The sequence below is a fragment of the Aptenodytes patagonicus genome, chromosome 4 (assembly GCF_965638725.1).
Source record: "Aptenodytes patagonicus chromosome 4, bAptPat1.pri.cur, whole genome shotgun sequence".
NCBI lineage: Eukaryota > Metazoa > Chordata > Aves > Sphenisciformes > Spheniscidae > Aptenodytes > Aptenodytes patagonicus.
In genome coordinates, this window is record NC_134952.1 from 83,535,343 (window position 1) to 83,560,967 (window position 25,625).

At 43.3% G+C, this 25,625-nt stretch overlaps 1 protein-coding gene across 3 annotated transcripts; it reads right to left on the minus strand.

Moving 5' to 3' along the window:
- Positions 1–4,410: 4,410 nt before the first annotated feature.
- MRPL1 (mitochondrial ribosomal protein L1) lies at positions 4,411–25,434 on the minus strand. 3 transcript variants are annotated; one of them, XM_076337432.1, is made up of 10 exons: positions 25,084–25,434; positions 24,818–24,890; positions 24,175–24,315; positions 21,085–21,328; positions 19,900–19,983; positions 18,250–18,321; positions 17,917–18,028; positions 16,403–16,503; positions 6,640–6,721; positions 4,411–4,856 (listed from the first exon to the last, which is right to left on the minus strand). In XM_076337432.1, exons 3-10 carry the CDS (start codon positions 24,240–24,242, stop codon positions 4,690–4,692), a joined length of 930 nt encoding a protein of 309 aa, XP_076193547.1. In that variant the 5' UTR covers positions 24,243–24,315; positions 24,818–24,890; positions 25,084–25,434; the 3' UTR covers positions 4,411–4,689. The 3 variants fall into 3 exon arrangements, with proteins under 3 accessions (XP_076193547.1, XP_076193546.1, XP_076193545.1); XM_076337431.1 differs by having other exon boundaries at positions 24,818–24,923; XM_076337430.1 differs by lacking the exons at positions 24,175–24,315; positions 24,818–24,890; positions 25,084–25,434 and adding exons at positions 22,461–22,572; positions 22,803–22,880.
- Between the last annotated feature and the right edge of the window lie 191 nt (positions 25,435–25,625).

A 25,625-nucleotide genomic window follows, 5' to 3' on the forward strand; every position in this document is an offset into this window, starting at 1 on the left:
CCGATCGGCCTTCTTCACTTATGTGGTATATGGGAAGATGGTCTCGTCCTTCCAGCCACGCTCCAGAATACCTCCCCTTTCTTGCTGAGGGCCAAGCGTGCACAGCAAGGTATGGTTTGTTACTAACTGTTGTCTCCCCTTAACTCGTCAGCTGCTCTGCAGGAGCCAAGAGCGTGGGCTCTCATGCCCAAGTAAGTGCAAAGAGTTTGCCTAGAGTACCTTTCGCTACCGAGTAACTTACTTGAAATAAGTTTCCACTTACTGCAGGTAACGTCACACAAAAGCAGCTAGCGTGGACTGGTTAATGCCTTGCAACACATCCTTTCTCACTTCACCACGTATTTGGGTAACCAGGTCCTGAGTTAACTGCCCTTTTGCTTTTGATAGAAGATCTGCGCTCTATTTACCTACCAAAGGAGTATTAAGCACTCATTAAGAGAGACTCTGGTAAAAAGGGTGCCTCTTATTATACAGGACTTACAAGAACTTAACAGTCAGGACAGGTAACCTATTTATATACTGCTCTAACTAAACAAAAAGCGCTAAAGCATTACAACCCCACGCTTTGCAATGAGTACACCAGTATTAATTTCTAGAAGCCAGCAATGCCATTTTAGTTATGCTTACTGTAACAGTTAAACCGCTTTCTAAGGCATATTGACACAAGAACCACATGTGCAACAATTCCCACTCTGCATGTTTTGGGACTAAGCTTATTAGAAGGGGAATAATCTCATGTTGTCTTCCTCCCTTTCATCTCTCCTCTGCGTCAATCAAGCATTTCAGGATAAAAATGACAGCATGGTCAACAGCTTGTATAATGCTAGTTCAGTGTTAAACACAACAGGGACATTATTATTTTTATCAATTAGTAGCATAGTAACACGTGTTCAGAACTGCAGGATTACACCTGACCAAATGCAGCTGAAAATTCGCTAAGTTAATGAGCTACTTTTTTTGCTCACCTGACTTCTAGAGGTTCAGATTTACAGTATTCCCATAGTGTTCAAATTTTCAAAGTGTAGATTCTTGCAGGAATATTTATTACTCCACACTTTTATTCTTTGAAAGTACACTCAGCAGTCTGACAGCTTATGATTTAAGGTCACCCGTACATTTGTGCTTAAGCATCACTTTTTTTGGTATAAGCCACCCATCTTTAAAAGGGCAGGTCTACCTTTTTCCATAATGGATAGTAAAGTCTTTGAAATAAGCCAAGAAAAAAAAATAGAGAAGAGACCAAGAAGCCTATGCAAATGATACCACAAGCTTTGCTTTTCCACACCAAACAGATAACTTACCTTCACATTGTTCCTTTCGGGTCGCAAACAGCACATAACTATTATAATATCTTATAATATTCCTTGTATGTTTAACTCATTAGTAATAAAAACACTCTTTGCTTATACACAGGCACAAAATGTTATTTGCAGGGTGAAACAAGGTTCCTGTAAAAGAATATCCTACCTTTTGCTAAAATTTAGAGTGTTAATCAACCACTCGTGATCCATTTGAGATGGATGTAAGTTAAGAGCCAGGTCCTCAAAACGAAGCACACGCCCATGGCTTCATCTTCTCCGTTTATGCAAGCGTGCATCCTCAGCACAAACTCCAAGTAGAAAAAGGTTACAGCATAAGTCATGTACTTGCAGAGGATGCTGTACTTGAGCTAATGAAGCTTGACATATTGCAGATGAAGAGCTTATGCAACATGGTTTTTTTTTCAGTGGGAAAAAACATCTAGGTAAAACTTGCCAGAAGTAATCAAGCCTTTTGCTGCAGACTGATTAAGTTGCTACCCCATTCTATGTTGGCATAGACTAGACTTGCCAGTACACAACCATCAGTAATCAGTACAATCAATTACTTAAGGCACAGGTTGGAGGGGAAGACACCCACAAATTTGAAATACTTTAAAAAAAAACCCCAACCACAAACCACCACGCTGTTTCCTCTTGATTACCTACCCTCACCTATCTTCTGAAACTTGCCTGGTGCTCCAGACCAGAAATGAACAGACATCAGTATTAGGGAGCTAAAAAAGCTTTACTCCACAACTTCAACTTCTGCAGAAAAGAGGAAGGAGGAGAGAAAAAAAAAAGACATTAACCATTCTCAAGACACTAACAAATGACTACCATTGCACCAGCCTCCTCATCACCAATTCCTGATGTAGGAAGGTTTGGACCAAATGGGATGTTTAGGGCAGTTAACATCACTGAACACATTTGACAGTTTTTGCCAGTCACATCAGCTCTTCACTTTGAAACGCAACAGATATAATTTTCTTCTTTCTACTAGGCATAGGAACACAGCCCATAGTAAAAACAGGATTTAGATGGCTATTCAAGTGCACTGGCATTGCTTTTTCCACATACTACCTAGTCAGTCTACTGAAGTCAGTGTGAAGCCTTCCTTTACCCCTAGGAGAATTTTGAGCGAACTCCAAGCAAAGCACCCCACATAATCAAAAATATAGCAGTGTGGCCTAACAGTCACCTGCCAAGCACCCTGACTGACAGCAGCCAAAAGCTTCAGATGGGAGGAAGAATAATTTCTATGCAGATATGGCTAACCTCCTCAAAAAATGAGCCTCCCCCTCCAATAATAGGAACGATTTAAAGCCACAACCACCCACCACCCTTCCAGATTTGGATAAGCTCATCCCTTTTATAAACAGCCACTCCTTTTTGGAACCATCTTACATTTTAGGGTGCAGTTTTACTAACATATATTTAGTAACGAAGTCCAAAAAAAACCCCACCCAGAAACACTTTTCCTAACACCTCTACAAAAGGGAACAAGAATGCCACCTGCTGGAAACAACGTGGAAAAAAAATGGGAAACAAATTCTGCAGCGAAGCAAAAACCACCTATTTTTTAACAGCCAGTTAAAAGATGCGTGGATATTTATGCTGGTCTCCAGTTTATATTTAAATACTATGCTGGAGGAAAACAAGGTAAGCAAAATAAGAAGTCACAGCAATTGCCACAGACTGAATTAAGTCAGGCAGAACGGTAAGATTACATTACAAGCACGCTCAAGACTGACCGTTGCCAAAAAGGGTTGGTGTTCTGGTTTTACTCTGTTTGACCCACACCAACCAGCCCCAAAAAACAGAAAGCTAACCGTGCAAAAAATGGGACCATTGCCAGGTTGAGCCTTCTGACACGTTTAAGAGCTCAAACCCCAACACGAGTTCAACTCATTTACTGGGAATCTACCACTTACATCAAACTGTGCTATTGCTAAAGAGAGACACCTCCATTTCAATTAGAGAGTCTTCATTTTCAAGACTTTCTGCCAAATCCAAGTGGTATGCATAACTACTAAGAGTCCGAGGAACAAAGTTAAGCAGGTAGATAACCAAAGGTGACCCCCACAGCCCTTTCCCCCCACACACACACACTGGCAGAGGGGATGGGGAGCCTCCATCCAGCCGCTAGAAAAAATCAGTGTCTTCTAGCCAGGTCTAGAGAGCCTAGCACACCTCCAAGGTGACTAACCTAGACCACAGCCCCACAGCTCCTAGCTACTCACTGCTCCTGTCAGGTACGTGCTCTTCATCTCCAGACAGTAACACACTGAATCCACATAAGGCATCAGTCAGCATTTTTAGGCAAAAAAAACAAAAAAAATCATCTCATCAGGAAGCGTAGCACCGGAGTCTTCCTCTGACAGTCACCTGTATGGAAAAAGCCATCTGCTGCTCCTTGTTGTGAAACCACCCTCACTCCCCCAAACCCACCCACTTATCCCAAGTAGTTATCCACAAGCCCATCAAGAAGGACCTCTACAATAGAAAACAAACAAGAAAGTGACACTTAAACTTTGCAGCCTCACTCAGGTTTCACCCCAAAACATTTTAAGCATAATTCTTTCCAGGAGAGTGCAAACAAAGCAGTAACTGACCCAATTCTCCAAGGGGCATCGTATCACTTACACATAGAGGAAATAGCATTACTTGAAAGCTAAGGCGCACGATCACTCCTCCCACAGAATACATCCAGTTTTTCCCTTAAAAAACCTCACCTATTACAATTTGTCACAAAGACTAACCTGCATTCAGAGGCTCAAAGTAGCAGAGCAGTAATCCTCTGTATACCGCTCCCGTGTCTACATATGCAGACTGAATGAAAACAGAGTGAGATTCACAAGCATCATGCAGACATTACTCCCACCAACTCAAAAGGAACGCCATGTCTGACTTGGCAGAAAAATGGAATGGTAAATAAAAACTAGTTTCCTTCATCGGCGAGTTACACAGCAGCCTTCCACAAGTAAATGCATTAGTTGCTCTGCGGGGGACCGAGTCAAGACAACAAAAAGCACTGAACATTCTGCAATTTCAACAGGATTATGGATCTAAAATGTGATGGCCTTTTGACTGCAACTGTGGAAATCGGATGGCAATACTTCAGAAGTTACAGAAATAGTTTTACTGAAGTAAGAACTAGTACGTGCAAAGAAAAAACCACACAAACTAGGGAGCTTTCAGCTACCAACAAAAGGTATTTAAAGCGTCTTGGGTTTTTACAACAGACTCCTGTTTGTGACATTATTTCTTGTTACACAGAATTTACAAGTGAAATTCACAAGTTAGATTTGTTTTTTTCTTTTCATAAAGTATGATTTGAATTACACCAGTTGCTTTCCAGTCTTGATCGTCAGTTCTACAAGGAAAGACATCAGGTACTAACAGGTTCTTGGACATTTTTTTCTTCATTATCATCTGCATTTTCTTCTTCTTCTTCTTCTTCTTCTACTTTCTCCACCTGAGGTAGAAGTCCATCAAGGTTCAATAGCAAACCTTCACTGGTTGAAGATCTAATAACCAACTTCCGCACAAAAGGACCTAGAAAACAAACACCACCACCAATTCGGTCACTTGACCACTTTTCATGTCTCCAGGCTGATTTATCTTACTACTAATCCATACTGTGTCAAGCACATGACCAGAATCAGAATTATACACGTAGACACATCTCTTCAGTACGGAGAGTTTAACACCCACCCTCGCAGATTGGGTTCAAAATGCAGTTCACACTCTGGTGCCATAAAAGGTACTAACTTGATGGCTACCTTATTCCTTCAGTACCTCACCCAAACATTCATACATCACTAAGAGCACAAAAGAAACCATTCCTAATTCAGGATCCTACCATGAAATGCTGAGGGAACCTTTTGGCAAGATGGAAGATTAAATACATCTCCATTGTACCCTCAGAACATTTGCCTGGTGGTATTTTTAGTCTTGCATTAGATCAAGTGACTGGCAGAGGAATGCCGTTTTAGTGATAACTACGTAGCTGCACAGAGACATGCTATTACATATGGAAAGTCTGAAAGGAACTGAAGAACAAGTATCTATAACTAGTCGGTCTAAGCGATTGATAGCAAGCATATCTAGACTCCATCGTTGTAAAGATGTGTTAATTATCAAGTTTGCTTCCTATAAACGGCAAATATTTTTAATCAAGCCAGTAAGATACCCACCACAAGAATCAAGCTTGATACCGCAAAATCAGTAGAAATGCTACTAAGACCAGAAGAACTTACCCTTACTTACCTATGCTGGTGTAGTTCACATATAAACTCATTAGGGACAGAAATACCACCACTTTCTGCTTCTATTTACTTATATTTCAAGTCAACCAACCCCTTATACTTCTCATTTGGGCTGAAATGCTTCTAAAGGCATGTGTACCTGGCTTTTTGTGGTCTGTTCTCTGTACAGCAGTTACTATTAACAGCATCACCAGAAAAGATGCAAGATGATTCTTTTTGCAGACATTAAGCCAATATTAATACAAAAAGTTGTTTTCTGAGCTTAAACAAGGCTATTCTTCCATAAAATTATGTTCATAAATCACCATTTCCACTCCAGCTAAGCTGATGACATTTGTTTCAAGTTTATTCCATTGTGACAAAGAGCAGACAGCGTATTAGTTGTTCACATTCTTTGCTCACCACAGCGAGCAGAACCCACAGGAACAACACACAGAATTCACACCTTTACTCCTTTGCAACCTGATCCTTTTTGCTAAGGAATTAAAAAAAAAAGATAACAGCTTTTCCCTTGGAGCAGCAAATATTTTAAAATTCTCTTGGTAATGGGGGGGGGGGGGAAGAGGGTGGTATACCTTCAAACAGGGTAGCTAACCAGAGTAGATGTGAGCTGAACCATAGGTTTTAACTAAGGCAACTGCAGGTGGATTCCGGGTTCAGATTCTTTGCATTGAGCCACAACAGGGTCACATCAGTGGGGTAAAACCAACACACAGATGCTGAAGACCTCCATGTCTCATAAGGATTTCCTTGTATGGCTTTAATCTATTTAAGCATCAAGCCTGCAAACTTTGTTTTGTACAACATATTGCTCCTTTCCTCACACAGACACTTACGTAGTGCCACGGTGCAATTAGAGTTCCCACCAGTAAGAGCAGGTGCTATTCGTGCCCTTACAGGCTGTCAAGTTCTTAGGTCTTGATTTACCGAGTTGTCTAACAGCTCCCTCCTCCTGGCCCAAGGCAGACGAAGCAGCAAGGTCATTTAATGACAAGCCGGTAAAAGAACACTCATTGCTCAATTTTGTTTGCTGTAACTTCAACTACCACATTAGAAGAACAGCTGCTTACCATAAGTCAATGGCTTGAATGTGCAGATATCATGGATAACTGTTTTCAGATTGTCAACTATCTGCTCAGTAGGCATATCCAGCTGAAAAAGGATAATGCAGAATTAGCCATGGTAATACTTACAACCTAGATCAAAAAATCTGAAAGCACTGGGTATATATTTATTCTACATTTGGATAGATTTTGTTTCCCTCCATTCCCCATTAAGGAGTTACAAATCCCATTAACAGCCTTATCCAAATGACTTGGAGGAAAAAAAACAAAAGTAGTATTTTATACATGGTTATATGCTCATCATTATTCTCCATATTTCTACTCATGACCGTAAATTCCCATGGCTCTGTAACAACACGTAGCCTTAAAGAACGAAAAAGTCTTAAAAACCAACACACGTACAAGTGTTTTTGCAGAAATCATAGTAAGGTATTTGGGGAAAGAAATTTCAAGAAGTAGCTGCCAAAAACTGCAAAACAGACCAACTCAAAAAACACATGCATCTAAAATTGAAGGCATAAAGAATTTCAACAGAACCAAATGAATCATTTAGAAATTAAAGTTTCTTCTCCTTTTCTTTCCCATTTTAACATACTAGATGGAATTTCTACTTTTTACGTAAAGTACATGGAAGCATTGAGCTCTAAACATATACCAGTTCCATATGTACCCTTTTCACACACCCCGGATTCCATCCGCAGCATTTTTGACCTTCCAACAGAAACTGTGGACTGATGGCTCCTCGTTCTGCCCAATGTCCTCATCTAACAGAGCACTTAAGCACGCCTCACTTCAGACACATACGTGATCTTCACTGGACCAATCACAGATACTTGGAAGTGAACCAACACTGTTGCCAAAAAATTAATGCCTCCATCTTCCCTCATATACCAATCACCTTAAACCATGACTGCTATTCATATCATCTGGACTCTCTTCAAGAACGTGCAGCTCATGACCGAGAGACACACCAACCTGAACGCCCTCAGGTCAAAGCCAGGACTGACACCTCTCTCAGCTCCTGGAGAGCTTAGCGTGCATTTCTCAGACTTAATATTTGGCTGCTATAATGCCCTGCTATGCTTTATTTAATTTGCTATCTCGTCTCACCCACATCATCCACATATCTTTATCCGAAAGAAAAATCGAGGACCTTTTTCTAGAGGTTTCAGCTATAGAGTTAAAAAAATAGCGCTTATTCTCACAGAATTAACTCAGTTTCAGGGGAGCGTACAGGCATCACGAGGGTCTCCTCTTCCTCTCCGCCACCTCCCAATGTAGCAGGAGCAGATTTTATTATCATCTCACTTATCTGTAAATGTATGCATTACTTAGCAATAGAAATACTGTTATACTTGACTACTCTCCTCCCAGATCTGGACCATTAACCTCTTTTTGCTCTTCTGGCAGACTTACGATCCAAACACAGTTCCTCTGTTACACAGGCCAGAACATATTTGTCTTCATCATTGTTATGCTGATGGCAATGTGCTTAATCGTTCACAAATTAACAGACATAAAAATCTGTTTGTTAATGCTGAGCATTTCACTTCGCTGACAGACTCACCATGCTGTACCGAATTCAAAATAAAGGAATACTCAGAACCATTTAAATAAAACAATTAATTGGTAATAACTAATTAGAAGCTATACTTCAAATGAAGGTTCAAATAGCATTTGCTTCCAAATCTTATACTAAGTTCAGTTCTTAAGCGAACCTTCAATTGTACAATTTCAATGAGCTACTTGGCATTCATCATCCGTAACAAAGTCTAAAAGCATTCATAAGAGGAAGTTGCTTTAAACAAGTTACAACTTCTTATGAAGATTTAGAAGTACAACACATTATGAGACAAGACCCACCTCAAAATACAAAGACATTAGTTAATATTCTGTATTTGTTAAGACAGGAAAATAGGACAGAGTGACTTGCATTCAGTCAGACATGTTGTGGTTTAACCCAGCAGGCAGCTAAACACCACACAGCCATTCACTCACTCCCCCCCCACCCCCCCCAGTGGGATGGGGGAGAGAATCGGGGGAGAAAAAAAAAGTGAGATTTGCAGGTTGAGATAAACACAGTTTAATAGGACACAAAAGGAAAGGAAAATAAAATAATAATAATAATAATAATAATAATAATAATAATAGAATATACAAAATAAGTGATGTACAATTGCTCACCACCCGCCAAACGATGCCCAGCCAGTTCCCGAGCAGTGGTCACTCCACCCCCCCGGCTATCTCCCCCCTGTTCACATATGAGCATGACGTCATATGGTATGGAATAGCCCTTTGGCCAGTTTGGGTCAGCTGTCCTGGCTGTGCCCCCTCCCAGCTTCTTGTGTACCTGGCAGAGCATGGGAAGCTGCTAAGTCCTTCACTAGCGTAAGCACTACTTAGCAACAACTAAAACATCGGTGTGTTACCAACTTTGTTCTCGTACTAAATCCAAAACAGCACTGTACCAGCTACTAGGAAGAAAATTAACTCTATCCCAGCCGAAACCAGGACAGACAACACGACACATCCCAAGAGATCAGGTACCATAATTTCCTTGAGGTGCCGACAGCTCCATAACGAAGACAGGTAATGCTCAGAGGGTTCCAAGTACTTCAAAATAGCTTCCACATCCAAATAAATATTCCAGCTTCCAAGTAAGTATTCCGCAGTAAATCCTTGCGTACACACAGTCACTGTGTATCAGCGCTTAGATACGCAGGTTAATTCAAACCTTCGCCAAACCGACAAAAGTACTCTGGACCAGATCTTCAGGGCTGTGCAAGCGACTCTGTTCAGATCGATTGCTGTGCGAGCTAGTTATCCTTAAGTTCTGAGCCTTCCTGAAGAATAACCATGCCTGCAGAGGGAGCAACTATAAAACAATTTCTAGTCCACTTTGTATAAATACAACCTGACCACAAAGTACCTTAGAAAATTACAATATATACTACAATCAGAACACAGAAATGAATTATTACCTATCTTACTGTTTAACATTTCGGACATTTCTCTCTGGAGCAGCACAAGGTGCTGTAAAAAGCTTCAGGGAAGTTATTTGTTCTTTTTCTTTTTTATATAAGAAACGTATGTTACATTAGTCTTTAAAAGAGCCTCCCACTAACTCTGCTGCTTAGCGGGAAATTGCCTATTAATAATCAGCATTGCACAAGTTTCGCCAAAACAGATCATGTTTAAAACTTGATTCATGAAGCCTCAATGCTTCTCGTCTTCTAGGGGATCTTTTGAAGACTGCAACCCAACACACAGAAGAGCCACCCAGCTATTTGCTGGCTAAATATGCAAATGAAGAACAAAAAGATGCCCTGCTATTAAACCACTAGCTTTAACCACAGAACTGCTTTTCTTAACTGTATTTAGATAATTGTATCGAGAGCTCACTCAGAGCACTGAAACTGTACTGCAGACTTAACTAACCAGGCAGTTGGGATATAACACACGTGTAGGGAACGGCAGTCATGGCAGGGCAGAAACGCTTGGCAGAAGATGAGAAATGATTAACACTCTGCAAAGCAAGATTATAGCCACCTATTTAACTCAATGCTTTAAGAATCAGAGGGCAGGAAAATAAAGCTAGAAACTAGCCAGTAAGAAAACCCACAAGTAGACATGGCAAAGCTGTTCTACACGGTAGAAGCAGTATGGAGCACGCACATCGCATGGCATAAAGGAGGTTATGCAGTGAAAGGAACCCAGCACTTCAGACATTCAAGTTCAAGAGCACGAACAACCCCCCTCCAAAAAGAACGAGACAGCGAAGTCCTGCAGATAGAAAGGTTATGGAAAACGAGGCTAACTCATTTTCTACACCACAACAAGAAAAAAGAATAATCCTGTTCCTAGGTGCGGGGAGAGGTGTGATTTGAGACATGCATGATTACTACGTAAGATACTTAACAGTCTGGGAACCAGCAAATAAAAAGGCTTCAATAAAATGAAGTAAAAACCAGTACATATCATTTATACATCAAAAAAAGAAAGATCGACCAACAGAAAATTAATGGAATCAAAATAAAGCTAAGAGAAAGGTTTCTTGATGGGAATTTCCATCAATTCCTTCAGTTTATAACCTGTTTTACAACAGTTTCACTACCTAGGTTAAAAAAAAGCCACAAAGCTGACAGCTCTGAAATTCAGGTCATACATTGACTAACATATATACAACTGTACATGTCCACTGCAATCTGCAACTGACTTATCTAGCACACAAATCCAAAAAGTGACTTCTGCTACATACTACACAGAAATCAAAAGCCACACTAACGCAAACTAACCAAGAACGGCACTTCCATTGCTTATTACCCTCTCTAAACATAACTATCATTTGCCAGGACTGGTCCTCCAAAAAACAAACCCCAAAAAAACAAACCACTGAGTTGATAGCAGTCTGGACATATTACTGTTGCATCTGTTGAAATGGACATAGCATCTTAGCCAAAATTAGACAAGGCTATCACCTATAAAAAATACAACAACAAAAAGCTTCACGCAGCTTCAAATTAAGTGAAACAGGTAAAGTGAAATAACCTCTCCTTTTGTTCATGAGTGGCACTCATCCTCTATTTTTGCTATTCAAAGGAACCATACTTTACCATCTCAGCTGGTAACATTTAATATTTTAAAGCTATTTAATCAACTAAAATAACTTTAGGAGTAGTATGAAATCATATTTAAAGGTAAGTGAAGCTATTTTTAACAGGTATGGTACTCCCAAGTCAACAGGAAAACTCCACAGCAGACAAAAGTACGTAACTCCAACCGCACTTCTCATAAACATGGTTTGTGTAGAAGAAATATGAAATACCGATTCAATTCCAAATAAGTCAATCCAACCTCCCTTATTCCTGCGTCCAGTGAGAGTCCTGTAATACTCACCTGCATAACCATGTTTTTTAATCTACCCACTTCTGCCTGGAGGAGGGCAAAGACAGCCTTTGTTTGTTTTTTGCATGCACATCTAATGAAATAGGCACTTTTAATTAAGGCAACAGTCATTTTGAACCACATTTGAGAAACTGAGAAGAGGTAAAAGCTTGAGCCTCTATCTCACACACATGATCTGTTCTTCCGGCAAGCGGTATTAAGAATATATGCTATAACGTGTACTCCTAAAATAATGCCTAGTATAGCACAGCAGATCAGCCCACGCCCTATTCCCTACACCTGTTCTCTGCTCTTCCCTCCTGCTCCTTTTTGAAGTTGCCAGAACAAATACATGTTAGCACTGATCCACCCATGTTTCTTCTAGCCTTTTCTGCAACTGAGGGCTTCCCACATCAAGTCACGAGGACTTAAAACTCCTATAGTAAAGGCTGTAATAATCAGGAGATTAAGAGCTTTAGCATCTTCACTCAGAACTCAAGTACCAGCTTTTCTGAAGAGCTGTAGGACAAAGCAGTCATTAAAAACTATCCATTCCAAAACGGAACTGGAATTTTTATGGCTTTATCTCATGGCATTTAACAGACCTGGGCTGCCTGGTGACCATTCAACCTGAAAGCTAAAAAAGTTCTCAGAGCACCTTAATTGGTCTTACAGTTGTGGTATCAGGGGGGGGGGCAGGCAGAAATCTACTCCAAGTCCCCTACTACAGCTGTTGAGAGACAAACTAAGAATAGAAAACCCAGAGAGGCCCAGAATTTCAGGTTTGGCTCCCTCAACAGCAAGATCTAGAATTCCAACTATCCACAAAAAAAAAAATTTCTATTTCAGTCAAATACAAAACAAGAAATGAGTTCATGAAAACAGTTCATAGCTCTGTTTTCCACACAGGCAGCTTTTGTCTCCTCATGCTGTCTGTTAAGGAGATTAACCTTTTTCACCTATTCTTCCGTTTCGCGATGGCGAGACATTTCTTGAGCACAATAAACTGCCAAGCAATTACCAATGGTAATTTGACCAGCATCCCATAACAATATGCAACCTCTGCATCATTATAATATAACCACATTTCCCCTTAATTTCAACACAAAACACTTTACTCCGCTGAACTCCAAGAACTTGTGTTCAAATGCCTCTACACAAAATGTTAACTACACCTATTTTAAAAATCAGGTTTAGAGCTACTCCTAACAAGCTTTATTTTGCTTTGCAGCAGCACAATGCAACAACTCCACTTGGCCATTATTCTGGGACATCAAGCATCTTCCATTACACAGCGAGGGCAGGAACTCGCACCTCTGCTTTCAGGAACAAAAAGAAAGCCTCCGCACCAACAGGTAAGTGTTGACAAACATGGCAGAACAACATTTCTGCACCATTTGCAAAGGCATCCGGAGGACTGACAGTATCAGTAAGAGAAGAGCACTGAGGTATTTTGTGTTGCCTTGCTTTCATAGGCTTCTGCTCAGTTATGAACCTTCCTGAGATGGTCAGAATAAGGGAAAAAACAAGTTCAGCGTAGGAGACTACAACAACATGGACCGTGCAGACAGCATTTTCTCATCCTGGCACTCAAGGTAGATGCATTTCTGAGGTAGCAGCCCCATGCAGTCTGCAGGAAAGAAAAAAGAATGTAGGCATAGAAATACCCTTACTGAGGCTGTTGTAAAGGGTTATTTCCTATTCCTAGTTTAACTTGCTACAACTTTTTCCACATCCTTGGTCCCGTTTTGTTCTAAACTCAAGCTTTTTGCCAGTACAAGACTACTAGGAAGACATTATTCAGGTACAGTCCAGCATGTACCATCAGGAGCTACGCAACACCTTCAACTCCGAGATGCATCATTTAAGGCTGAATCTCTCTCTCATGCTGGACTTGTCAATAGTTGGAATCATTTAGAAACAGCATTGCAGACAGGCAAGCCTTGCCATGTGAGATCTAAAATAGAGAACCGCTCAAACAGGTAACAAAAGACACCTGTTACAACCTATGCTTTTTGCATTATTCCCTTCATCCCCCAATAAACATATTTCAACTCTCAAGGATTCGAAATGGCAAGAGTTAACAGCTCTTACTCAACCGTGGGATTCCCCCCTCCCTTTAAGGAGTTCAAAACTAAGGATCCATTAGTCTTTTCTTTTTTTTCTTTTTCAAGGGACACAGACACTTCGGGCCTTCAATCCCATTAACAGCCAAAGGAGGTAGATGCTACTTCTAGCGCAAACTGGCATTTCTGTCTCCTGCCTTAACTCTCATTTCCATGCACCCGTACTATCTGTGTAACAAGTTTGAGAGAACTCTGGTTCAGTACAAATCTCTCCATACTTCTAACCCTGTGAAAACAACAGTGCTCCTGTAAACATGTCCCTTCCCAGAAGATACATCCTCCCGAACAAACCTTAAAGTCTCGCCTCCTGAATCAATCTTACTCTTTTCCACAGAAACACCATTTCACCAGCAGCTCTTTGCACCGATAGGAAGATACGCTAGAAACTCCTTCCTGGTGTCACATTTGGACTCTGATTTTTCTGAAGACAACTCAACTTGGGAAAAAGAAAATTTTGCAATGATCAACAGCACCCTGTCTGGACTCAAAACTTAAGTCAAAACCCTCAAAAAAAAGTCTTTAGGCTGCCCTCTGTGGATAGCTTGATTCTGAAGGAGATATCCCGAGTGTCCTCATTTGTCTCCCTCCTGCTTTAAGCTCCATGTCTTAAAAGAACATTTTGCATTCTCAGTTTCACAACTTCAGATCTACTAATTAAACTTAACTGCTGCCAACTTCTGGGATTTTCAAAGACACCTCAATTACTACTAGGAAAACACCACTGAGGCTGCTGACTCACGTGGGAGTGCAGCGTTACATCAAGCCACTGGCCATAATTGAACTAACAGGCAGCGTGAAACAGGAGCACTAAAGGGAAAACATCTCTTTGAGAAACGCCAGCTTGGCAGACTCCCAGAAACATCTATGTTACTGTTTAGAATACAGCAATAGATCTTCATGCTTCTGGGTAATTCCTAAATTATTATTTTCTCACTGACAAGATTTAAATTTAAAAAGCTCTTGATTTAGTGGTGAGCAGATATGCATAACTACTCAAGGCTCTCCCAGAGCCTTGCCTGCACTCGATTTCCTTCCAGCGCCGCTGCGCAAACAGTGGGAAAACTAGGTCAGGTAAAGGATAGTAGCTGGAGAGGGTGGAGACATCTTGCACAAGCCATAATCACCGAGTCATCCCTCTGCACACAACTCAATACACAGCAGAGCGTGTCACACTGCGTGTGCAGTGTTAGAGTCACCTCTGCCACATGGCTGACATTAACTCCGCATGTATGAACTCTGTCTCTAAGTACACCCTCATCACTCTGTTTCTGATCCAATTCACAAGAACCTATTGTTTACTTGTACAGAGCGACATCTCTGGCTGCACCGGATCTTCTCAAGTGCCCTGAAACTGCAGGGCTGAGCTGCCTAGACACAGAAACTAAGGTCATCTGTAACACCAACACCTTACATCAGTAACAGGACGTGGTTTTAACTTCGGAAACTCTAGCCACAGCTGCAGGACGCTACACTAAGCGGAACCATCTGCAATTGCACTGAATACTGTCAAGACATCAGAATTCTCCATTCACCTTTATTAAAACCATGTTTTTTCTTCTTCACTATACAAGAAGAAACTTCACATTAAGTTGAATTTGCAGGTATTTTTTAGGCTGATCTACAGTAAAAGCGATGAAGGTTTAAGCAGTCCAAAGCAAGAATTAAAGAATACAGTCACAATACTTGAAACCAAGACTGATCTATGGATTCGAGGCGTTTCACACAGTCCATTAAACTTACAAACAGCTAAAGACACTTCCTGTCTGTATCAAAGCACAATATATAATACGCTTTAGCAGAATAGTCCCAAGAACCTCAGTACTGAGTATCATATAGACAAGCAAGCCCTTGAAATTCACATGCACAACTCGGAGCAGCTAGGCAGAACTAATAAACTTGCTTATCTCTACCACCACCAGACAAAGCCTCAGGGGTTAGGTATCTTGTATGCTTCCTTTCTGTACCAGTATCAGTTAAAAGAAAACTAAAAATCAGTCAGGATTACAAATAGACAAAACAGAACTAAAAACTAAAATCACAGTTCGGAACAGGGAATATAAATAAATACATGAAGGAAAACGTATTAAGGGCCTAAAAAAAAAGAAAAAAATACTCTTATATAACCCAATTTCTTCTATGACAGCAAAGCACAAATTAATTTTCTATTTCAGGTGTAATGCAAACAGTTGTTGCTTTTTGCTCAGGTCCAGAACTCAAGTTATCAAAATTAAATGAGTATTTAATTATTAGGTTAAAGCAAACACTTTTTGGTCCACCTGTGCATATTGACCACGGACTTACAACCCATAGTTTATTTACTTAAAAAAATCAAGTAAGTTTTATTTTACTCACAGAAGAGTGCTGGGGAAGGCAGGAGGAAAGGGAAGCCTATGTTAAGATGTCAACTCACAAGGAAATTACAAGGAATAGTACCTTCTTCATCCTATTTTGTTCATTATTACTATTCCTTGCCAATATAGCAGCAAATACAGATCCCATGCGTAGCATCAGGTATGCCTTGCTCTCAGTTTTAGCGGAGCCATCTTCTATGACCACCCATTAACAACATACAGGGCTCGCATGAGCTGAAGACGTCGCACAACAAGGAGTAAGAGTTCCATTTACTTCATAGGTCAGTTTAAGATCATGGTTAAAAATCTTGGGAACACACAGATAAAAACATGTTTTTCCCCCCTCTTTTAATGCTAACTTCAGTTCTGCTCAGTAGAGAAAACTTAAGAACTCTAAATACAACTTACTCTTGCTATTCTTGTCTTCATTATACCATCGTCTTCTACCACGTACTCAAGACCTTCTCTGAAGAGTTGCAGCATTTTGGGAATATCATGGCCCAGGGAATCTAATGTAAATAAAAAAAGCAAAAAAGTTGCCTGAGTAATGCTTATTAGCAGGGCTAAGAGAGAATTCCATCTTTTGATTAAGGCAGGTGAACTCCAATCGAAAATGCAGTTTCATGGACAAGACAATGATGTCCTCACGCATGCTATATAAATCACTTCTGTCTTGCCTCCTTCCTCATTCATCAGCAGACATGAACAGCTAATACAGTAGGAAACATAACAAAGGCTTCACTTCAAATCAAGAACCTGTTTATGTATACATAAAACAAAGCTTTATTACCTAATGTCATTAAAGCAGCCTGAAAGACCAAAATCTACTGAGTTAGGTTTAGAACAAGCCCCAAGTCTACAACTACGTAATAGCAAGGTTACGCACTACCTGGAACATGCTGGCCCAGGCCAGCCATTCCCACAAGTCAAGACAGCTGTTTCTTATCTCAGCTGCAAGGGCTCATTTGACAGATTTACACCATCACTCAATTGCTTCAAATACAAGCATTACTTCTCCCACACATCTTCTGATGACTCCAAGAGAAATCAGCCCTGAATAAGCTACAAACGAATTAAGTTCCTAATGGCATAATATAGCTTTCATTTGTTCCCAAAGTATCTGGAGTAACTCAGTTGGAATGTTTTGACCTGTTAATAGGTTTGTCTCAAATGTTTCAGAGCCTAAAAACCACTGCCTGCAGCTTGTAAAACATTAAGACAGCTAGGGCAGGGAAGTAAGAGACATGGTTCAAGAATCAGTGCTTCACACAGCTGGCACAGGCTCCATGTTTGAAAAACAGCCCTTTTTTTTTTTTTCATATTTGAAATAGACCTGACACACAGCTAAAATCAAGTAAGTCAGCAAGGGAGGACAAAAGTATTGAGGGACTGATGTTTGTTGTTGTGAAAACCTGACCTGAAGAGGAAATGTCTCAAGCTTTATGAAACAGGAGAGACCACACAGGTAAGGGAGCAGGCTGTACTATGGAAAAGCATAACTAACTCCGTTGTTGAGTAGTAATGAACAGGCAGAAGGAGCAGTAGCAGTCACCAAGCTGGGAACCAAACAATTGCACAACAGTTAGACAACGCAACTATCTCAGTGAATGTGGTTTTTTTCAAGTTGTTTCTGTTTTCCTAGGTAACTTCACAGTACTATTATGGTTCATCACGACTAACAAGCATAGGGGCAACGAGTAGGCAAACTTACCTTGATTCTAATCCTACATTTGCCTGTTGTGGGAGAAAAGCACAGTTCAGATTCCTAAAACTACTCTTACCTAAAACAAAACAAGTGGTTCAGTCACATACAGTCTAATACTCAATGTAATTATACATCCTCATCAAAAGAGTTTCAGTGTCACTTCTAGAGTTCAATCTTGTTCAGTACTTGAGATTTATAAGAAAGAATTGCTTCTTACTTCTTTTCGTGCTTGGGTATTTTCGTCTTAGTTTGTTCCTTAATGGTATTAGCTTAGGCATTATCGCAGGAACTGCTACGTAGAAGTCCACTTGGATTTCATCTTCCAAAATCTGCAACAAAAAAATTAAATATATTTAGAAATACAGTAAGTGACCTCAGTATGCAAGTTGACCTACAAGCATGTCTGAGCATAGAAACCCATCTCCCAATCTTTATATCGGCTGCTAACTTCAAGCTAGCATTTACTGGACATGAGGTTTCTTGTTCCCTCCACCTCAGTCACTGTTTAAGTTAGGATATTTACGTAAGTCTTAAAAAAAAACCCAAATACCCATTTGATTAATTCAACTCCTCCCACAACAGCAGCTCCATTCTCTCGAGCTATTTCAGCTTCTTGCTCATTCTGTTGAGAGAAAAAAAAAAACATTCAGTAACATCTGTACTACCAATTAGTCTATATCAAAAGCACTGGATAGGTGATTTACCTTGGACAACCGGGTATAAAACCAGGCTATTTACAGGTTAAGAAGGAAAGAATGGTTTAAGGCAATCCAAGACCAAAAATATCCAGTGCTGGTGATTTAATGTAGGAGCAGCAACTCCACTTCACTCCAGGTCCCAGTAAGAAGCAGTCAAGTCTTTAGTCAACTTCTACTGGAGAAGAAGGAGAAAAGCCCATCCCATTTGCTCAGCAGCTCTATCAAAAGTCCTTTCTCTCCCCGCTCCACCCCCTGGAAACTACAACGAACCATCCACTGGATGGAGCCAATCTCTTACTCTAAGCTTAAAGAAAAGCACAGAACACGCTACTAAAAACCACTGTAAAATAAGGCTAATCAACTTCTGAAAGCGCTATTAAACTTCAGCTTCAAAGAGCATTCAGAAGTTAACCTCATCTGTCCGCTGCAAGGTTTCGCTTTTAATAGTCTGAAATATGGAAAGGTACAAGGCATCAGTTTTGTAAAAACTTTGGCTCCAGCTTTTGATACAAGCAGATATTCGTGACTCAAAGCCAGAATCAACTTTTCCCTCGCAAGAATAAACCGAATAGCTCCACACTTCCATCCAAAAGCACTAGCAAGTGTTTCAGTCACTCAACCTGCTTCCCCGTGTACACCTTCACAAAGCAAAGGATCTTCTACCCCACATGAATTTGAGCAAAGAGAGAAGGTTGTAAGATGCAGCACCAAGGAACCTGGCATGCTCGGGTCTTTTGGCAGCCCTCCGTTCTGTAGGAGGATTCTCACCTTGTAGCTCAGGTAGACAGCCTTATACAAATTAAGCCCAAAGGGTCATCAACTAAATCTGTGACAGTTCTCTAGGATAATCTCATACAGATATATGTAGGTCTATTTGTTAGAATGATTAGCTGGCAAAGGACAGCAGCAGAGGCCGAAACTGACCTCATATCCATGCTACAACTGCTCTACACACCATTTCACAGCAGTGAACTCCTAGGAGTAGACAAAGGGTTTGGGGCAGAGAGCTGTTAAATTGTTTAGGGTTTTTGAGGAGAAGTTACTTTTCCCCCACCCAAAGGTATCCTGTTACAGCACAAGTTACTGTGAGTAACACCCGCTTCTAATCTGCACTGCCTACTAAGGCTTAAGACAGCAGCGTTGGACATGGCTGCTACACTAAACCATCTGCCTGTATTACAAAAAGCTGACAAAGGTTTTACTCCATAAACCATCTTTCATTATCTCTTACTTAGTCACATCTATGCAGGTGTAAGTTCCCTAAGTGCATTGCTAGAATAATTACACGCATGTGAACCTATCAAGATGAAGGAAATCCTATAAGATGCTTATAACACATTAAGACGCTGCTGAAGACAATTCCTAGACAGACTTAGGAGTTCTGTAAAGCGTTTGCAGAGTCTTCTCAATAAAAGGTATAGTAGTTGCATGGGAACTAGTTGTGTTGTAAGAGCATGCTGGATACATAGAACCTATCAAGGAAGTAATTCACGCTTACTCACCTCTGTGAAAACCAAGACCTTATTAGTTTCATCTGTAAAGCGATATGGAAGAAGAACAGTGCTTGCAAATGGATCCACTTTTTTCTAATAAGAAAAATATTCAGACAAACAAAAATAAAAGGAGACTTCATGACTTAAGGGCAAGTTACCAATCGCATGGAGTTGGTCCCCTAAACAGCGATCTTAGCCACCATTTCCTTGCACAGAGGCCATAACAAACAAGCATGATGCTTAAGTTTTGACTGCTTTTTTTAAGTCCTTTATATACTCAAATCTAAACTTGAGACATGAGTTAATTATGCTGCAGTTTGCCCAAAAGAAAGGGGCTGGGATCAGCAACTTCAGTGTAGGATTACTACCAGGCTCAGGTGCAGTCAGTAACAAACACTGAGGTGCTGTAGTTGCAGCTTATCCAAACGATGTTTCTGATACAACGGCCAATGCAAGCCATCAGCAAGGAATGTGTCTCTCACCAAGCCTTAAGAACACCACAGAGCCTCCAAAAGCAGGAGCAAGAGCCCTGCATTTCTTCAAGCATCAACTTATTTTCTAGCTCCAAGGGACCCCCGGTATACCAAAGAGATATTTAGTTACACATGCGAAGAAACGAACTCTAAAGTGGCCTAACTATTTTCTACTTATGGAGAAAGCAGAAGGAGTTTTAGGGAAAGACTAAACTGGGCTAAACACCTTCAAATCAAAAAGGTCACAGGCAAACAAGTAATAGCATACTTTCAAGGACCATTATTAAAAAAAAAAAGAAAAAGAAATCAAAACAAGGTCACGGACAGGGAAGGGCAGAAGCTTGCCTTAACACTTCTCCCTGTAACAATCATCCCAGATCAAAACACACACGTGATTTTGGTAACACACCTTTAAGTGGAAAGCCTGAACAGACATAAAGCTTAGTTTGATCATTTCTGTCCAGACATGAATTTTCGTCACATAATAGCCTGTTTTCAAAATCCTCAATGGTGCATCTTCACCTCAGGAGTATGAGGGATGTTTAATAATTATACACGTATAAAGGCACAAAGCCACCTGCAAAAGCACATATTATTCTGACAGAGAAGCTGCAAGAGGCAGCTGAGAAGACTGACAGCAGCATCTGCTCTGCACTCAAAACACAGCCTTCCCACATTAAAAAGAAGAAAGTATCAAAATCTGTATACACTTCCAACCTACCTTCTTCTGTAGTGCCATATCTAGGAACACGTTAATATAGACATATTGTTTGGGGTAAGTGAAGTCCAGTTCCTGAAATTTCTTCAGCATACCCACAGCCTCTTCCAAATCATAGGATGGCCGCTCATAATACCACGTCAAGTATACATCATCCACGGGCTTGCTCATCAGCAGCCGCCTCTTAGTTACTTGTTTCTTTTTTGTTTCCTCCTGCTTGGTCTTTTGTGAGCCTTTTTTTGCAGTTCTAAGACAAACAAAAAATATTGTTAGATCATCAGCTGAAGAGTTTGGCACATGTCCCGAGAGAAAAAAGTAGATACTGTCATGTGTCACTTATTAAGTAACCATCAGTTAACAAGAAAGGTTCTACGCAAAGATGAACAGCATCCTTAAATTCATCCCAGTTACTTGTCTCAGATAGTCAAGACAGAAATCAAAAGCTCTGAAGGCAATTAAGCTCCTCAAACAACATAGCCACATTCGTGCAGCATGGAACCAAGTTAATGACTCTCCTACTGTATCAAAACAAAACCAGTTTAAGATAACACACCAACTCGTCCAGGTCTTGCCTTCACGTGGGCTGGTCGCAGGCGCTGTGCCTGAGCTGCTACTAAAACCACCCCCACACCTTTCTGGTAATCAGAAGGAGCCACATCTGCAGGGTTGGTTTTCTTCTTCTTATAGTGGATCATGGCAGTCCCACCTTTTGAAAAAGGTTTCTCCTCCCTTTCCTGTATCATTTTGCATCCAGTTAACAAACACTAGCCCCAATCCTTGTTCTCCTACCTATACTCAAAGGCTCTCAAATCAAGGAAAAAAAAATTAAAGTAATAGCGGAAAGGAGTATCTAGCTATTACTATGGTGAAAGAGTACGCAACACTTCACAACACTTGGTGTACAGCACGCTTCACTGTTGTGTACACAGAGGTCATTTTTACTTCTCCCACTTACATCATACTATTAGACTTAAAGAGACAACCACAAAAAAAAAAAAAGCAACCTGAAGCAAGAAGAGGAACTGTTTGAAACCAATTCCATAAGCTCACCAGCTCTCATGCTGACAGTACTCCATAAGCTGTAATCCAGCCATACCCTCCAAAAGCACACATCAAAAACATCAAGTACATCTTTCCCCATAACTGTTACATTCATTATTACAAGAGTAACAGAAAACACTCCCTTCAAGTCCAGCTTAGATCTTCTCTCTCTCCAGGCTATTTCTCTAGGAGCTAGCAGCTTGCGGGATGCCACCCAGGCCAGCCCGGCTGTTAGAGCAACACTGCAGACACCGAAAACACCACACACTCGCCCCCTACCACCACCAGGACACCCGACGGCCAAGACAGCTGCTTCGGATGGAAGGAGACGCACTCACTTCGCTGCCGCAGCGTAGGACCGAGCGGGCGGCGCTCCGCTCACCAAGGCGGGGGCGACGGCGAGGCGCTGGTGGAGCCCGGGGAAGATGCACCCGCGACGCGGGGCCAGTACTGCGAGGGAAAACCAAACATCGCCTCAGACAGGCGCCCCGACCTCCCACACCTCCCCGGGGACCTCCCGCCAGGCGCTCCGCCACCACCGCCCGGGCAGGCCCCACCGCCCCTCAGGGTCGCCCGCTGCCCCACGTCGAAAGGAAAAGCCCCCGGCTGGAGATAGGGAGGAGCCGGCAGCCAACGCCCACGCTTTCCCGGCGGCGAGAGAAACGGCGAAGCCCCTTCACCTCTCCACAGGCAGCGGCCAGCGGGCGCCGCCATCTTGTAGAGCCACCGCGGTGCAGCGCGGAAAGCGTCCCCCGCGGCGGCGAAGAAATGTTCCAGCCGTGGCCGGAAACGCCGCGCGGTGTCCCCCGCATCGCCGTCCCCCCACCCGCCGCTGCCGGGACCCGCCGTTCCCGGGGTGCGCGGGTCCCCAATCCCGGCTTGTGACCGGTAGCCGGTGAGGGGGACATTGCCGGGGCCTGATTAAAAGCTTCCAGCCCGGTTCTTAACCGGAGGCGGCCTCGGTACAAAACCGGGGTAGTCCCCGCAGCCCTGCGAACAAAACTGAACACCCCCACCCCCGCCAAAAGGCGTTCAGGGGGCTGGGCCTGCGCCAGAGAGAGCCAACATGGCGGCGCCTCCTGCGGGCCGCGGGCAGGCGGAGCCGCTTCCCTCAGAAACCGGCACGTTTCCGCCTGAAACACACACCCGCGTGGGTTAACGTTGGCCGTTCCGCTCTTAACGTTTTCTGCTGTGAGTCCCAAGTAATTCAAGGAAGAGATTTTTCTGGCTGCCGTCACCCTTGTTCCCTTGCAAATGGGTTGGGAAAAGATCCGCCTGGCCTACAAACCTACTCGTGGCGCAGCACCCACCTAGAAGGGCTTTGTTTAACCGGGTCCTAAGCTGTTCAGATATATGTAATAAACTATAATCCTGTCTCTTGCTATATGCACGCTCGTTAAAGGGGGCTTGTTTATTCCACAGTGACGTGCTTTTGACTAGAAACGTCCCGACTCCTGCAGTTCCACCCCCCTCCCTGATCAGTCTGTGTCCAAGAATATTCTCTAAATTCAATCAAGTCCTTCCTGCTCGAAACTCTGGGCTCATCTTGTCTGTTGGTTTGTTCGGGAATACCGGTAACCCTGACTTACGATGACACTACGTGTTTTGTCGTGGTGCAAGACGATTCAAACGTTCCGCAGAAACGGCAGCGTTTGCCTCCATGGGGACCACGGGCGCCGCGAAGGCCCGGCAGCTGTCGGACGTTTACGTCTCCCCTGGCATTCCCCGATACGGCAGGGAGCCTCTTGAACTAGAACTGTTATTTTTAAATCAGGCGTACGTGCGCACGTAAAACGAGTCGTAACAAAACCGATAACGTGTTCGTCCAATGTAACTATACGCCTAGCGTCCCAGGAAGGGACCGAGATGGGAAGGTGTGAGGGTGACGGGAGGAAAAAAAAACCCTCCTCAGTTAAAAAGTCTCAGTGAGAAGTGAAAAAGCGTGAATTTAAAACACAGAGGCAGAGCGGGTTTGGGGGAAGGGGTTCTTTTCGGGTGGGCATTAGACCCGTATGTCTCTTACAGCGGTGGCAGATGTAATACAAGACTCACCCCGTGGCTCTGTTTAATATGCACCTGTGATCAGGTAACCACCTGCATCCTTTACGGTCTTCCTCCATGACTCCTCAATCCCCTTGTGAGCCTCCGACTTGTTAGACACAAGGTCGCCGCTGTGGATCATGGATTTTGGCCCTAGGAGGGAAATAAGGGCTCACGGTTAACGTGCACCCATTCCCGATTACTCACGCGCTCTGAAGCCCATTTCCTATCAAAACCCCTTGCTCTATCACAGAGGCTCCTTCTACACTTCCCGCTGAGCATAAATGAGCTTTTTCGGTCCAGCACGAGTCCAGGCAGCTGCAGTAGAAAGCAAGTTCGAATAAAAAGCTCTCTGGCCTGATCTCTGGTCCCACCCTGTGCCCCCCAGCCGCCTGCTGCTCCCTCAGACACCTCCCTGCACCTCTCCGACGCTTTTTGTTTCCCAGCACCATTTTCCCACCTGGACTGTCCCACAGGTCAGCGCGCAAAGACCTACATCCCCCCCCGCCCCTGGCTGCTGCTTTTATTTTATTTTTCAATCCACCTTTCCCTCACGGTAGGCCCACATTCCTCCTCATCGAACGTGGAAACGGCCACCAAAAGGATTTTGGTGTGTCTGAGAGAATTTGGTCTTTAATGCTGGAGTGACATTTACCTGCTCTTCCTTGCTTCAGCTGCCCAGAAGAGTATCCCGTCTCACATGGGTCCGTACAACCGAAATCTGGGTGCTGAAAAAGATTTCCCAGGAAAGAAGCTGCTGCCTGTGGAGAAACAAACGTGACTGACGCCGAAAAGGAGATGTCTGCACCCTCAAATCCCCCACTGAACACGGAGGTCTGCCCCTGCAGCCCCCTGGCTTCGCCGGCGGCCATTTCCCTCTCCTGCTCTCCCAACCCCGGGGGTGAGCGGCCCCCTACTCACCGCCTCGCCTCCATAATTTGGGGGACAACCAGCTCCCCAGAAGTCTCCCCCAAACCCGAGTCACGTCCCCTGGGGCGCCGCAGGCCGCTGGCCCTCCTGATGACAACCGCCTCCTCAGCTCCCGCTCTGGAGAGGGCTCCTGGCTGCCGCCAACAAAATCGTGAGGTAAAAATGGGGTGTCTTCCCGCCCTCGGGCGTTTCGGGGACCTGCCGGTGTCCCCCCGGGCCGGTGGCGTCCCCCCGGGCCGGTGGTGCGTCCTTCCCCGCCCCGGGCAGGTGTTGACACCGGCTGCGGGGGGTGACAGGGCCCGGCGTCTGCGAGGGCGTGAGCGGTGACACGGCCCCGCGTATGCCCGAGGTCCCCCCGCGACGGCCCCGGCACCGCCCGCCTCCCGCCGCCGCCTCCCGCCTCCCCGCGCCCGCCCCCGCCTCCGTCTCCTCCGCCCTCCGCGCCGCCCGAGCCCCGGCCCGCTCCTCCCTGCCGCCGCCGCCGCCGCCGCCCCGGCCGCCCCGGCCCCGCGGCTCCGTCCCCGGCCCGGCAC

Bases quoted from the DNA above. Each gene is read 5' to 3' on its own strand.
- MRPL1 (XM_076337430.1), bottom strand. From the start codon at position 22,836: ATGGCGGCGCCCGCTGGCCGCTGCCTGTGGAGAG. The intron at 19,984-21,084 runs GTAGGTTGGAAG...TTTTCTTATTAG, and splicing joins ATATGGCACTACAGAAGAAG to AAAAAAGTGGATCCATTTGC. The intron at 18,029-18,249 runs GTATTTGGGTTT...TTTTTGTTGCAG, and splicing joins GAGTTGAATTAATCAAATGG to ATTTTGGAAGATGAAATCCA.